General features: G+C 41.0%; 1 protein-coding gene across 1 annotated transcript in view; it reads left to right on the top strand.

The window, feature by feature from the left end:
• The window catches only part of LOC308662850 (E3 ubiquitin-protein ligase RNF213-like), a gene marked incomplete at its 5' end in the record, with an annotated part of 161,088 nt that overhangs the window by 49,176 nt on the left and 97,463 nt on the right, over positions 1-14,449 (top strand). The window contains 2 exon segments of the mRNA XM_081318994.1: positions 11,447-11,499; positions 13,481-13,634. Of these exon segments, the coding sequence (XP_081175120.1) occupies positions 11,447-11,499; positions 13,481-13,634 (207 nt within the window).

The following is a 14,449-nucleotide window of genomic DNA, read 5'->3' as shown; positions in this document are numbered from 1 at the left end:
CTTTTGCCTTTGATATCTTGGGCCACAATATCCATCACTCACCTCTGGAAGGGTCCCATATTAACAGTAGGTTGCAAAGGGGCTTTATTCTTATCAGGGCAGTACTACATGTCATGGCTTATGTCATAGAATTTCATATATGCAGATATTTCCTCCACAATGGAAGGAATACTCATTCACTTGGGAAGTAATCAGCCAGATTTGGCAGCCTCAGGCAAAAAAGGTAGACATCATGAACTGATAATAAGGTACCCTGTGCCCTTAAGGAGATACACTGCACAAAATTCTGTTTTTGATACATTGTGGCTCCCAGTATTTCCTAGGGGGTTATCAGCCCCACTACACAGACCAGACCAAGCAATCAGCTCTAGGAAGACTAAAACTACCTTTATTGATATCAATCAGCAGGGCTTTTTGTCTCATAGAACGCTCAGAACGGTGTTCCAGCACCTTTTTTTGCAAAAAAAAAAAAAAAAAGCTGCTATTGGCTTTCATAAGCCTATTGCAGGGGTAGGCATCCTTGGCTCTTTTATGACTCATGGACTTCAATTCCCAGCATAGCTGACTCAGGAATTCTGGGAGTTGAAGTCCACGAGACATAAAAGAGCCAAGGTTGCCTACCCCTGGCTGCTGAGTGCACGAAAAGACCCAGCCGGCAAATGTTGCACAGGCAAGTTGTAGCGAAGGCAGCAACTTTGCACTCCTCCCTGCTGCTCAACTAGGTAAGTAAGATATTATTTGCAAATAGGATATCCAAGTATGACTCAAGGAAATTTTCCCTGCATGGAGGGAGTAGTGGTTTGTTTCACTTTGTTTTACTTTTCAAATTGCTGTAGGGAAGAAATGATGATTAGAAAAAGGCAGGAAATTATTTTTATTAGGAAGAATTCATTTATCCCATGCTAGATCTTTGGGAGCTTAGTACCACCAGCATAGAACATTTGCTTTTCTGAAACTTCATTCAAATTCTATTCCTGATAGGGACATTTGAAAAAAAAAGTTATTTATTAAATTTATATGCTGATTATCTCACCAGGATGACTCTGAAGTCAACTGTGAATCCATGCACAGTGGGGCCATTAAGCCCATTTTTTCCACTTTATCAAAAAGGAGACTATGATTTACTTTATCAAATCCCTTTAAATTAACTTCAGCCCTTACAATTGCTAGCAACCCTGGCTCTCTCAATTATTATAATGAGAGGCTATTGTATTGTGAAAAAAGGAAAAATTCGTGTTGAATTGCTTTAATACACTGCATTTAAAAGTTGATATCTCCAAAAAGATAAACAAAAAACAAAAACCTCACAAAGAAAAATAACAGAAGGAAAAGTCCAGGAAACAGAAATGCTTCATCCAATGGAAACGTGAATCATACATTAGCTCAGAAGAAATAAAGTTTTGGAAACAGAAATAAAGAACAACAGATTAGTTCCAGGTTCAAAAAAAAAAGACACCAACTCAGCCCTAAATGTCAGCTGATGTTATGTGTCAGGAAGTGTTCCCCAAACCACATTAAGTCCTTGCATAGATCTTCCATATTCTTTGTACATTTCAGTTAAGAATCTCATCTCTTTCTCTCCCTCCCTCCCTCATTTTTCCCATAATAACTTCTATTTTGAAAATGCTGGAACCATTCATGGCCACACATACATGCACATACATGTAGTTGTGGGTGTGTATGCATTCTGTGTATTAAGCCTAATAACAATTCTGGCAAGAAATGTTCAGCTTCTCTTCAATTATATAATCAATTTACACTGCTTTATCAACCCTGCTATATCGTATTATATCAGCTCAATTACAATTCCAACTTTTTAAAAAAATAATCAACGTTTTCACTTTTTCTGAACAAGCATACCTCTACAAGCATAAAAAAGTCAGTGTCAGCTAGATAAAGTTAGTTGTCTAATGCATTAAAATGAAAAAGAATGGATGTTCTAGAACATAGGCTGTCAGATGTTTATACAGATGTATATTCTTAGAACCTAGAAAGAGATAGTACAGTTGCAAGAAAAAGTATGTGAACCCTTTGGGATTACGTGGAGTTTTGCATGAATTGGCCATAAAATGCACTCTAAACATCATGTAAGTCACAACAATAGAAAAACACAGTCTGCTTAAAATAATACTACACAAACATTAGCTGTTGTCATGTTTTAATTGAACATAACATGGAAACATTCACAGTGAGGGTGGAAAAAGTATGTGAACCTTTGGACTTAATAACTGGTTGACCCTCCTTTGGCAGCAATAACCTCAACCAAACGTTTCCTGTAGTTGCAGATCAGACCTGCACAATGATCTGGAGTAATTTTGGACCACTCCTCTGCACAAAACTGTTTCAGTGTAGCAATATTCTTGGGATGTCTGGTGTGAATCGCTCTCTTAAGCGATTCCACAGCATTTTAATCGGGTTGAGGTCAGGACTCTGACTGGGCCACTCCAGAAGGCTTATTCTGTTCTGTTGAAGCCATTGTTTTGTTGAATTACTTGTATGCTTTGGGTCATTGTCCTGTTGCATCACCCATCCTCTGTGGAGCTTCAGTTGGCGGACAGATGGTCGTATGTTTTCCTGCAAAATGTCCTGATAAACTCTGGAATTCATTTTCCCATCAATGACAACAATCCGTCCAGGCCCTGAGGCAGCAAAGCAGCCCCAAACCATGATGCTCCCTCCACCATGTTTTACAGTGGGGATGAGGTTTTGATGTTGGTGTGCTGTGCCTTTTTTTCTCCACACATAGTGTTGTGTGTTTTTCCCAAACAACTCAATTTTGGTTTCATCTGTCCACAGTATATTTTGCCAGTTGTGCTGTGGAACATCCAGGTGCTCTTTTGCAAACTTCAAACGTGCTGCAATATTTTTTTTGGACGGCTTCCTCCGTGGTGTCCTCCCATGTACTCCATTCTTGTTTCATGTTTTCCTTATTGTAGATGTGTCAACAAAAATGTTAGCATGTGCCAGAGATTTCTGTAGGTCTTTAGCTGACACTCTAGGATTCTTCTTTACCTCATTAAGCATTATGCGCTGTGCTCTTGCAGTCATTTTTACAGGACGACAGTCTGTCTTACCATGGACACATGAACATCAAGGCTGTTGGAGATACTTTTGCAACCCTTTCCAGCTTCATGCAAGTCAACAATTCTTGATCGTAGGTCTTCTGAGAGCTCTTTTCTGCGAGGCATGGTTCACATCAGACAGTGCTTCTTGAGACCAGTAAACCCAAAACAGGTGTATGTTTTTAAAGGGCAGGACGGCTGTCAGCAACACATCCAATATCATCACACTGATTGGAGTCAAGTTTGGCTCACTCCTGGCTCCAATTAGCTCTTGGAGAAGTCATTAGGCTAGGGGTTCACATACTTTTTCCACCCTGCACTGTGAATGTTTCCATGTTATGTTCAATTAAAACATGACAACAGCTAATGTTTGTGTAGTATTATTTTAAGCAGACTGTGTTTTTCTATTGTTGTGACTTACATGATGTTTAGAGTGCATTTTATGGCCAATTCATGCAAAACTCCACGTAATCCCAAAGGGTTCACATACTTTTTCTTGCAACTGTACATAGAGATCACAGAAGAAAACATGATCTAGTTTTAGAATCTGGCATCTCTGGTTGCTAATCAAGAAAATGCCATTTATAGCTGAATGTCTAAAATCCTTCATGTCTACCTTAAATTTAAGGCACTTAATTTATAATGCCATAAACAGGCTTTTCAAATGTGGAATTTGAAAATGTGTTCTCAGATACCTAAGAATTCTAGGAATTGCAGTCCCAACACACTTGGAGTATACCAAATTGAGGAAGCTGCAAACATTGAACGAATTAAGGGGTAATTTTATTGGGGTAATTTACTGCTAGGAGTCCCCTTAAGCCTTATTATACTGGAGATTGATGTTTATGCAAGGGATGGATCAAAAATGTTGTGAGAGTACATCAAGACTGTTTATACTCTTAGAAGCCCAGCTAAAGCAAACAGGTACCTATATTGCGTAGCAGAGATACAGAAAGATGTTGGAGGTAGATGGTCACTTTAGTGACAATGGCAAAGACATCAATTCATACTCTATAGGAGAAGGCAGTGGCAAACTGCTCCTCTGTTTTACCTTAAAAACTTACACTCTGCCATTGTGACTGACAAAATTATAATGGATATTGGGCCCTTCAAATAGATGGTTATCAGCAGGGCTTTTTTCCTCATAGAATACTCAGAACAGCGTTCCGGCACCTTTTTTTGCAAAAAAAAAAAAAAAGCTTTTGCACAAGCTGTGCTGCTCCCTCTATTGGCTTTCGAAAGTCCACGAGTCATAAAAGAGCCAAGGTTGCCTACCCCTGGCATATTGGCTTTCGAAAGCCAATAGAAATTGCTGCTGAGCGCGCCAAAAGGCCCGGCCGGCAAACGTTGCACAGGCAAGTTGTCTGCAGCGAAAGCAGGAACTTTGCACCCCTCCCTGCTGCCCAACTACACCATCTCAACTAGGTAAGTAAGATATTATTTGCAAATAGGATGGCAATAAACAATTTAGGCTGCATTTACATCAGGGCTTTTCAACCTTTTCAGAAATTGTACCACTTTTAGGACATGACAATATTCAAGTACCACCAGTGCTTAACAAGGTGTCAAAAACTTGATGACTAAAAAAAAGGGGGGGGGGTATTTTGGGTTTCATTGGTTAGATTCATTTATTGTTATAGAAATGGCTAGTTTATAATGTTATAGAAAAGTAAAAAGTTGAGGTTCAATGTTAATGCTTCCTTCTAGTCCTGCAACTGAGGAAGTCAGAAGTCAGTGCCTTTTTCCCTTCTCCCCCTCACTTTCCCCGTTTTCTCTCACCTTTTGCTTCGAAAAGCCCCTCCACTCACTCAACTTTGCTCACAAAAGCCTCCAGTCGCTCTCACTCTTTCCTCCGTCTCTTTCAAAGGCACCTTGTTCAGTCTCTCCCCCCTCACTCCGTCTCTTTCAAAGGCCTCTTGCTCGCTCACTCACTTACTGCCCCGATGCTTCCAAACACCATTTGCTCGTTCACACACTCACTTACTGCCCCAATGCTTCCAAACGCCATTTGCTCATTCACTTACTGCCCCGTCGCTTCCAAACACTTCCAAACGCTTCCAAATGCCATTTGCTCATTCACTCACTCAGTGCTGCCGTCGCTTCTAAATGCTTCCAAACGCCACTTGCTCGCTTGCTCACTTACTCCGTTTGGAAGCTACGGGGCAGTAAGTGAATGAGTGTCAGGGCTGGAGCCAGAGGCCATCAGCTGTTTGGCGCCAGAGATGCCAGGCGGCCCGATGCAGTGCTCTGTGTCAAGGATGGTGCCGGAGGCCGTCAGCTGTTCAGCGCCGGAAATTGCTGCCACGAGGAACACAGCTCTGGGTCGGGGTTCAGAGCAGCTCTGGGTGCGGGTCCAAGGGACACTGGCATCGCTCCCAGTGACAGCACCTCTGAGTTCTGGCACCTTTTTTAAAAAAGAAAAAAAGCACTGGATATCAGCAATAAAAGCAGAATCTTGCAAGATTGACTGTGCTTTATTTCCTCCCTCTTATTCTTCAGTGAATTAAGGAGGTATCTGCCTGAGCCACTTACAAATATTCATTCATTCATTCATTCAATTTCCATAGACTGTAAGAGAAACTTATAAGTTTGCTTGTGTTTACCTGTTATAAATATGCAGCAGTCATAAGTGCAAAAAATGGTTAAAAGTCCCTTATCTCAGTGCCACTGTAATCTCGAACAGTCACTAAATAAATGGTTGTAAGTCGAGGACTGCCTGCATCCACTTTCAAATAAACTTTCCAACCAAGAGAAAAGAAGAAAAAAAATTTTCATATTCGCTGAGGCTCCCACATTTTGTCCAAATCGCTGCTTTCCACAGTGCATGCTTGTAGAATTATGCACAGAGTTGTGGTGGCTTGGCATCTGTGACTCTCACAAGAGGGTTCCCTTTGTCTTTCCTCCACAATCTCAATTGTTGCCACCTCCAATAAACCATGGAGGTGCGGTCTCTCTTGTCATTATTGCCACCATTCTGTACAGAGAAATGCCCTCTCTGCCTCTTTCTCTCAAAAAGGTGGTGTGTTAGGAGCACTAGTTTCTCCTCTTGCCCATTGGTAGGTAACAGTGTGCTGTAAGCTCAATTCTCTGGCAAAATGAATGCATGAATTTCAGGAAGATGATACAAGTTCTTATGTAGATTAAGAATCACTCTTTGAAAAGTCCATCTTGGCCTACTCCTTTTTCCTTTTCAGCAAAAACTTACGGGATTGTGATCTGCCCAAAGACTAGGTTCTATATTAATTTCTTGAATTACCAAATCTAATTTTTTTGAGAGCCATAACATATTAATCCTGGTCCACGATCTATGTCTGTTGGAGTAATATGTATATTCCCTTTTGTCTTTATTTCTTTCCCTCCAAACATCTTGCAAATTTAGGTCCATGCACATCTCAAAAAAAGTTTTGGGAAGTATCTTTTTGTTCCCTTTCCTTACCTCGTTACTTTTATGATCTTTTATTCTATCTGCTATTGCATTAAACCCCTTCATGGATTACTGCCTTGTCGTGGCAAAGGGGCTTGCGTAATTCAATGAAGCTATGAGCTGTGCCTTGAAGGGCCACCCAAGACGGAAAGGTCATAGCAGAGAGTTCTGACAAAACGTGATTCACTGGAGAAGGAAATGGCAACGCACTCCAGTATCTGCCATGAAAACCCTATGGACAGTACCAAAAGGCAAAAAGATATGACGCTGGAAGATGAGCCCCTCAGGTTGGAAGTCATCCAATATGCTACTGGGGAAGAGCAGAGGGCTAGTACTAGTAGCACCAGAAAGAATGAAGCGACTGGGCCAAAGCCAAAAGGACGCTCAGCTGTGGATGTGTCTGGTGGTGAAAGGAACGTCCGATGCTGTAAAGATTTTTTCTCCATAGGAACCTGGAAGGAAAGCTGGCAGAGATGACAACATTGACATCTTAGGTATCAGCGAACTAAAAGGGACAGGAATGGGTGAATTTAATTCAGATGACCATCAGGTATACTACTGCGGGCAAGAATCCCTCAGAAGAAATGGAGTAGCCTTCATAGTCAATAAAAGAGTAGGAAAGGCAATACTGGGATACAATCCTCAAAATGACAGAATGATCTCAGTTCAAATCCAAGGCAAACCATTCAATATCACAGTAGTCTAAGTCTATGCCCCAACCATCGGTGCTGAAGAGGATGAAATTGACCGGTTCTATGAAGCCCTACAGCACCTTATAGAACTAACACCAAAAATTGATGTTCTTATCATCATGGGGGATTGGAATGCTAAAGTAGGAAGCCAAAAGATAACTGTAATAACAGGCAAGTTTGGCCTTGGAGTACAAAATGAAGCAGGGCACAGGCTGATAGAATTTTGTCAAGAGAATATGATGGTCATAGCAAACACTTTTCCAACAACCCAAGAGATGGCTCTACACATAGACATCATCAGATGGTCAACACAGAAATCAGATTGACTATATGCTCTGCAGCCAAAGATGGAGAAGGTCTATACAGTCAGTAAAAACAAGACCAGGAGCTGACTGTGGCTCAGACCATGAGCTTTTCATTGCAAAGTTTAGGCTTAAACTGAAGAAAGTAGGGAAAAGCACTAGGCCACTCAGGTATGAATTAAATCATATCCCTGTTGAATATACGGTAGAGGTGACAAATAGATTTAAGGAATTAGATCTGATAGAGTGCCTGAAGAACTATGGACAGAAGGACTCACTGGAGAAGAGCCTAATGCTGGGAAAGATTGAGGGCAAGAGAAGAAGGGGACAACAGAGAATGAGCTGGCTGGATGGAGTCACTGAAGCAGTAGGCATGAGCTTAAATGAACTCCAGAAGATGGTAGAGGACAGGAAGGCCTGGAGGAACGTTGTCCATAGGGTTGCGATGGGCCGGACACGACTTCGCAGCTAACAACAAATCGCATTAAAATCCCCAATCATGCAAAACCCATCTCCCTCTATATCACCAAGCTTACTATGCAGATTTTTAAAGAAAAATTCTTGGGCTCAATTTGGTACATCGATTACAACAATTATTATGTTTTATTTTGTTCAGTTTGGCCTCCACTATCAAAATCCTTCCCACTTTATCCTTATAAATTTGTTTGGAAGCTATCTTCTTTTTAACATTCAAAGCAATTCCTCTTTTTTTTTGCTCATCTAGTGAAACATATAGCTTTCCTAATTTAGGTTGTTCTAATAAATATTTTTGATCATTTTTTATATGAACCTCTTGTAATGTAATAACATCCGCATTTAATTTGGTAAGTTTACTAAAGACTTTCTGACAATTTACCAATGAGTTCAGTCCATTGATATTCGTTGACCATATTCTATACTCCTCATCTTGTTTCTGTTGTGCCCTGGTGCTTCTAGTGATTCTTATTTCCTTCATCTCCTCAAGACTTCTCCCCTGCTGTTCTAGTCTATCTTGTCCTTCTCCCCCTTTTACTTCCTCTGTAAATTGCTCTTTCTCTCTTTCATCCATCAATGATTCAACGTCTCTTCCTTCAGCCATAACATTTTCTTCTCTTTGATCTCCCAAGTCTTCCTTTGAGACATAGTATTGTCTATAAAAGTCTTCAGCTTTCTCCACTGTGTCCAATCTGAATCTCTTCTCCTGTCAAGTCACAATAATCCCCTCTGGTGTTAGGCCATCTGAAATTCATGTTGCTTTTGTGCAGCCTAGACGTCAAAAAGTGGTAGTTCTTCCGCAGATCTCTCATTCTTTTTGGTATTTGCTTTAGCACTATAATTTGCTTCCCTCTATACTCCAGCTGTTCATCACATGTCCTATGTAATATTTCATCTCGTGTCTTTTTTATAAATTTCACATCTACCTCTCTGAGCAGATTGTATCTTCTCCCATAGTTTGTCTGCAGCCTGTATGTCTCATCCATCCCAGCAATCATCTCTTCTTTATCTATCCTGAGAACTCCTGCCAATAGATCTGCCATTTTATCTAGAAGGTCTTCCCCTCTCTCCTCTGTAACATTTTGAAATCTAAGATATTGAGCTGCTTTCTCCGCTTCCAGAAGCATCACTGCCATCACTAATTTATTGGCCAAAGTTAATTTTTTATTCATCTCTTCGACCTCCTTTTCCTCGTTATCCATTCTTTGTTCTACTTCCAGCAGCTTCTGTTCATTTTTTGCAATTTGCTGTTGGAAGGCTTCAAATCTTCCGTCCATTGCCTGAATTTTCTCTTTCATTTCTCCTGTGTCACTTCTTACCGCTTCTAGCTCCTTTTTAAGTTCCTCATGGTTCTTCAGCGTAACTTCCTGCATTGTCTGCATCATTACTTGAAGGTCTTTAAATGAGTTAGAGCGCTTCCTTTGAAGCATATCGTTTAACGATTTCTGACTTATAGGGCTGGAACCTTGTATTACATTTTTCCTCCCCCCACCGATCTTAGGCAGATTTGGATTGTTTGCCATTTTTAGTAAACTTTCCCACAGCTTACTATTCTTCCAAAATATCCACTTTCCACTTCCCTCTTTTCGTCCTTCCACTTTTTATCTCTTTAAACTGTTCTTTAATTTCGATTAGGATTTATATATAGATCAATAATTTCCCTCCTTATTTCCCTCTCAGATGCTTCTTAATAATACTCAAACCTCTAAAAGAAAAAGAAAACCGCTATTAAATCAGTTACCCAATAGCTAACAAGCTTCCTAGTTTTCCCGATGCCCTAATCTAATCCTTAATATAGTTTAGTACCCAGAACAGTTAGTTATACTTATAACTCTTTTTTGTTTACCACAATATCAATAATTAGTTCCAGCTATTATACTATATTTGTCTATATAAATTATATAACATAGATTATATGCTTATTATTATAACAATCTTCATAATCCAAAACCAATAGCAAAATAGGGAAGTAACCTTACCAATCATGTATCTTAAATTTCATTAAAACAACAAAAAAATCGCTATTGTAATCTATAAGTGTAAATCTATCAATATATTTCAAATTCTAATATCTCAATGTCAAATATTAGTTTTAAACTTCCCCAGCATTTTCCTTCTATCTATTTTGTTCTGTCTTATAAATTTATGATTTTATAGTCCAATATACCCTTCAGTCTCTCTTTAGTTTTCTTCTTTCTTCCCCCCTTGCTTTTTCTATCTTCTATCTTCTTTCTTCTCACTCCATTCTGTTTTATAAGTCCATATAGTCACCCCAGCTGTCTCCTCGGTAAGCACCTTTCAAAATTGTAAGTCACTGTCCCAATCCAGTTCCTCCTGTTGTTTAGTCACTGTTCTTTCCAAGAAAAGCCACCTTTTCGTCAGCCGATCCACTCAAAAGTGAAAATCAAAGCCAAAAGTCAAAAATCTCAGACAAATCCTCAGCTTCAGATAGAATTAATTATAGTCCCTTTAAAGTAGCTCTGAGTCTCTAATCAGCACTTCCTGGCTTTCTCCTGGCCGGACCATTTCCAGCCTCTCTTCTTCCCACTTTCACTCACCGCCTCCTCTCTGCTACTCCGGCTTTCTTTTTGCCAGGCTTTCGATTTCTGCTGTCCCTTTAAACGCGTCTTCCGAGTCTAGTCATGAAAGCTTTGGGAAGATCAGTCAAGTCAAGTCCGATACACTGTCGTTCTGCTATTTCCTCGCTAGCTCTGTCCAGCTGTTAAGTCATTCGGTGGCCATTGCTGGTTGCCTTCTTCCCGGTCCGTTCGGCTCTGGGTTTCACCTGCTTCCCATCGCCAGTCGCCACCAACAATAGAACAGCAGGTTGCACACACCTTCTGCTGCCCCTAGGACGCTTCTCTCGGCTTGATTGAGTCCCACGAACCTGGGACAAGCGGTCGGTGATGCCGGAGAATCCGTTCGCACCGCCGCTCACTCTGACAGCTGGACCACTCCCCCTCTGCTACCTGGTAGCATGCAAAGTTACTAGTATGGAATGATCAGACAAAGATGTATGTCAAAGATGATACACTACGTTCAATGTTTTTTAATTTCTGTACTTAATAAAATGTGTTTAAAAAAAAGGTTAGGCAGCTAATGGAAAATTTCAGGTGATGGGAAAAGAGGAAAGTCTCATCCACAAGTAAGCTAAACATGTTTTGTGTGTGTATTTTGCAACCTAAAATTCTTGGTTTATCCATGAGGACATACAATAACTCACAGGCATGACTGCGTACCTACACAATACAGGCAAATTTATGAATGTACAGTATTTATGTTTAGATCTGCTAATTGTCCAAGTCTTCTCAAGGGTAGGATGTGTTTCTTACAAATGGAGGTGTTCAGATGCACACAACACAGCCACACACACCCACACCCACACCCACACGCCAACCTCTTTAGGCAGCAAACTGTACAAAGCCACTTGACTGGGAGATGTTTGTCTAAAACAGTGATTCTTTTTAATCTGAACTTTTTTCTGTGTTTTAGGATATAAAAAAGCTTTTAGAAAAATTGTTGCATATCCTGTCAGAAAAAAAGATGTAAGTAAAACGTGCATGCACTTTTTTTTTTTTAAAAGTATTCATTTAGGACACACCTCACTGAAGTAAACAATAGAAAAATTGTTAGTGAATCACTTATGTAGCTTTGTTTTGTCAAGCTGAAAATGATAACCCTCAACTACGGGTCTTTAGGTCTCTGAGGAGGTACTTGATTCAATCAGGTATTGGAATGAGTAGTTGATGTGTGTGCAATTTCTAGAGAGACCATGCTCAGAAACCACCATTTGCAAAGCTGACCTGCTGATCAAAAGTGTGGCCCAGCCTTATAAGACAAAATGGCCTACGTGGCCCTCACTGTCTGAAGGAAGCATGATGCCTCTGCACAATAAAGTGCTCCATCAAATGGATTGCTCATGATCCACAAACTATTAGTCATAAAAGATTACATGTTGTTTTAATAACCATAAAGGCTAGTATATAAAAATGTTTTAAGAGAGGTTAGAAAGATTTGTTTTATTTATTAACATTTATATGCCACTTTCATGTGCGACAATGCCATGATTAGCATTTCACGGCTGGGTTATTTCTACTAGAAAAGGAGAATTGCAGACTATTAGAACAAAGTAGGAAGTGATTTGAGAAAAGGAAAAAGAAAAAGAAAAGCCCTCACTCTTCCTTCCTACAAAGAAGTCCCACTATCCCATATGAGATTCCATAGACGCTGCTTCCCTGTCCCCATTTTTTAGCATCCGCCTGCTGCCATTGCTGACCCTCTGTTGAGGAATGCCCAGCCAGTCATGGAGAAGGAATCAAGCAGAGATTAGCCTTGAATTGTTGCGCAGCTGCAAGAGACCCAGGACTGCCCCCCCCAAAGATCCATGGAACCATCCATACTTGTCTGTTCCCAAGAGAAGGCAAACAGTCTGGGGAAATTCCTGTGCTGTAGGTGAAATGCAGTAAAGTTACCAACTCGAACCTTTCACTTGTGGCACTATTGTTTGAGCCTGACAACTTCTCATACTTCCCAGTGCTCACCTTTGCCAGCCTACCTGATACCCTTGCTGGCCCTCCGTGCTTTCCAGGCCCTGCCTTTGTCAGCTCTCCCATGGTCCTTGCCAATCCTCCCACAGCATTCCCACAGCATTTCCCCCCCCCCCGCCAAACACATTTGCTTGCACTCCTTATCCTGGGCTCCTGCCTCTTTCCCCTTAGTGACCCACACCGTCCTAAGGTTATGATGGCAAACATGACTGCCATCGCTGAGTGATATGGTCACTTGATGTCATGCTTTCCATTTGCATCACTTACCAGTGGTAATTGCTCTTAATTATAATCCACCCAATTGCTGTGGTAATCTCAGAACTACCAGTATTTTGTTAGGGCTCTCTTTAACGCTTAACTTTGATACAGTAGTAGGCAACTTTTCCAGGAGAGGCACATGTTTGGAATTTTATGAGTGAGTGGTGTTGATATTCACAAAATGGCTTCTATAGAAGACTTCCTAGTTCAAAAAATCAACTATGGCAGGGTTGTCAAACTCAATTTCATTGAGGGCTGCATCAGCATTGCGGTTGCCCTCAGGGGGCCGGGTGGGTATGGCCAGGATGGGCGTGGCCTACTGGGTGGTCGTGGCTAGAGTGTGTATGGCCAACTGGGTGGTCGTGGCCAGCTCTACATTGTTCACATCAAGGGTGCCTATGGGGGCCCAGGCAGGAGTGGGACAGATCTGAGGGTCTCTGGCAGAAGTAGGGTCTCTGGGCCAGGGCCAAGGCAGTGGGGGCTGTTCCCTCACTGTTTCCAGGATCGTTTCGCAGGCCACATGAAACCACTTCGCGGGCCGGATCCGGCCCCCGGGCCTTGTGTTTGAACTATGGGGATGTGTATGACTGGTTATGAAGATGAAGAGAAGTATTTTACTTTCCTATAAGCTTAGTTTTCATTGCAAATGTCATTTTGAACTCCTCAGTCTTGTTTTGTTATCCACACTTTTAATGTGCATTTCTGGTGTTCTCCAATTCAGTACAATTCAGCAAGGTGATTGGAAACACTCTGCTGTTGCCTGTCAAAAACTTCATGAGATCTGCAGCCAACAGGTTCCAGTAATATCACATTACAAGTTATTAGCTACAGCAGTTGAGATTGTTTCAACAGTTCTTGCACTTGAACCCTCAGAGGTAAGCTTCTTTCTCTTGCCCTTTGGTAGTTCCTTAAGATGAGTGGGGAAAAGGCTCACTGACTAGATTCTAGTCACTAGAAGAATAGAAGAACAGAGTTGGAAGGGATCTTGGAGGTCTTCTAGTCCCAACCCCACTCAAGCAGGAGACCCTATAACATTTCCAACTTTGGGGGGGGGCAATTCATTGAGACAAACAGCTTTGGTGAGATAGTTATATGAAAACATCACTGTTTTGGAGTACTTCAGGCAGATAAAAGTACAGGTAGTCTTCGACTTACAACAGTTTGCTTAGTGATAGTTCAAGGTTGCAGTGACTTATGATCATTTTTCACACTTATAAGCATTTCCATGATCACATGATTAAAATACAGACGCTTGGCTACTGGCACATATTTATGACGGCTGCAGTGTCCTGGGGATCATGTGATCACCTTTTGTGGCCTTCTGACAAGCAAAGTCAATGGAGAAACCAGATTCCCTTAACAACCGTGTTATTACATTAACAACTGCAGCGATTCACTTGACAACTGTGGCAAGAAAGGTCATAAAATGGGGCAAAATTCACTTAACAACTGTCATTTAGCACCAGAAATTTTGGGCTCAGTTTCTGTTGTACGTCGAGGACTACCTAAAGTATTTTAAAGTTCATAAAATAATTTGGCTTGAAATTCACATGTGATGGCAGCAGTTAGACCATTATCAAACCTGGCATAGATTTGGCACAGAATAGGGGCTTACTGAATCTAACCATATGTGTTGTTCCCTGCTTTGATGTTCAAAAGATAATATATAGCCGTAGGGATACCAAGGACC

This window comes from Vipera berus (assembly GCF_964194415.1).
Source record: "Vipera berus genome assembly, chromosome: 2".
Lineage (NCBI taxonomy): Eukaryota > Metazoa > Chordata > Lepidosauria > Squamata > Viperidae > Vipera > Vipera berus.
Note: the sequence above shows the minus strand (reverse complement) of the source record. Positions and strands in the feature narration are given on the sequence as shown.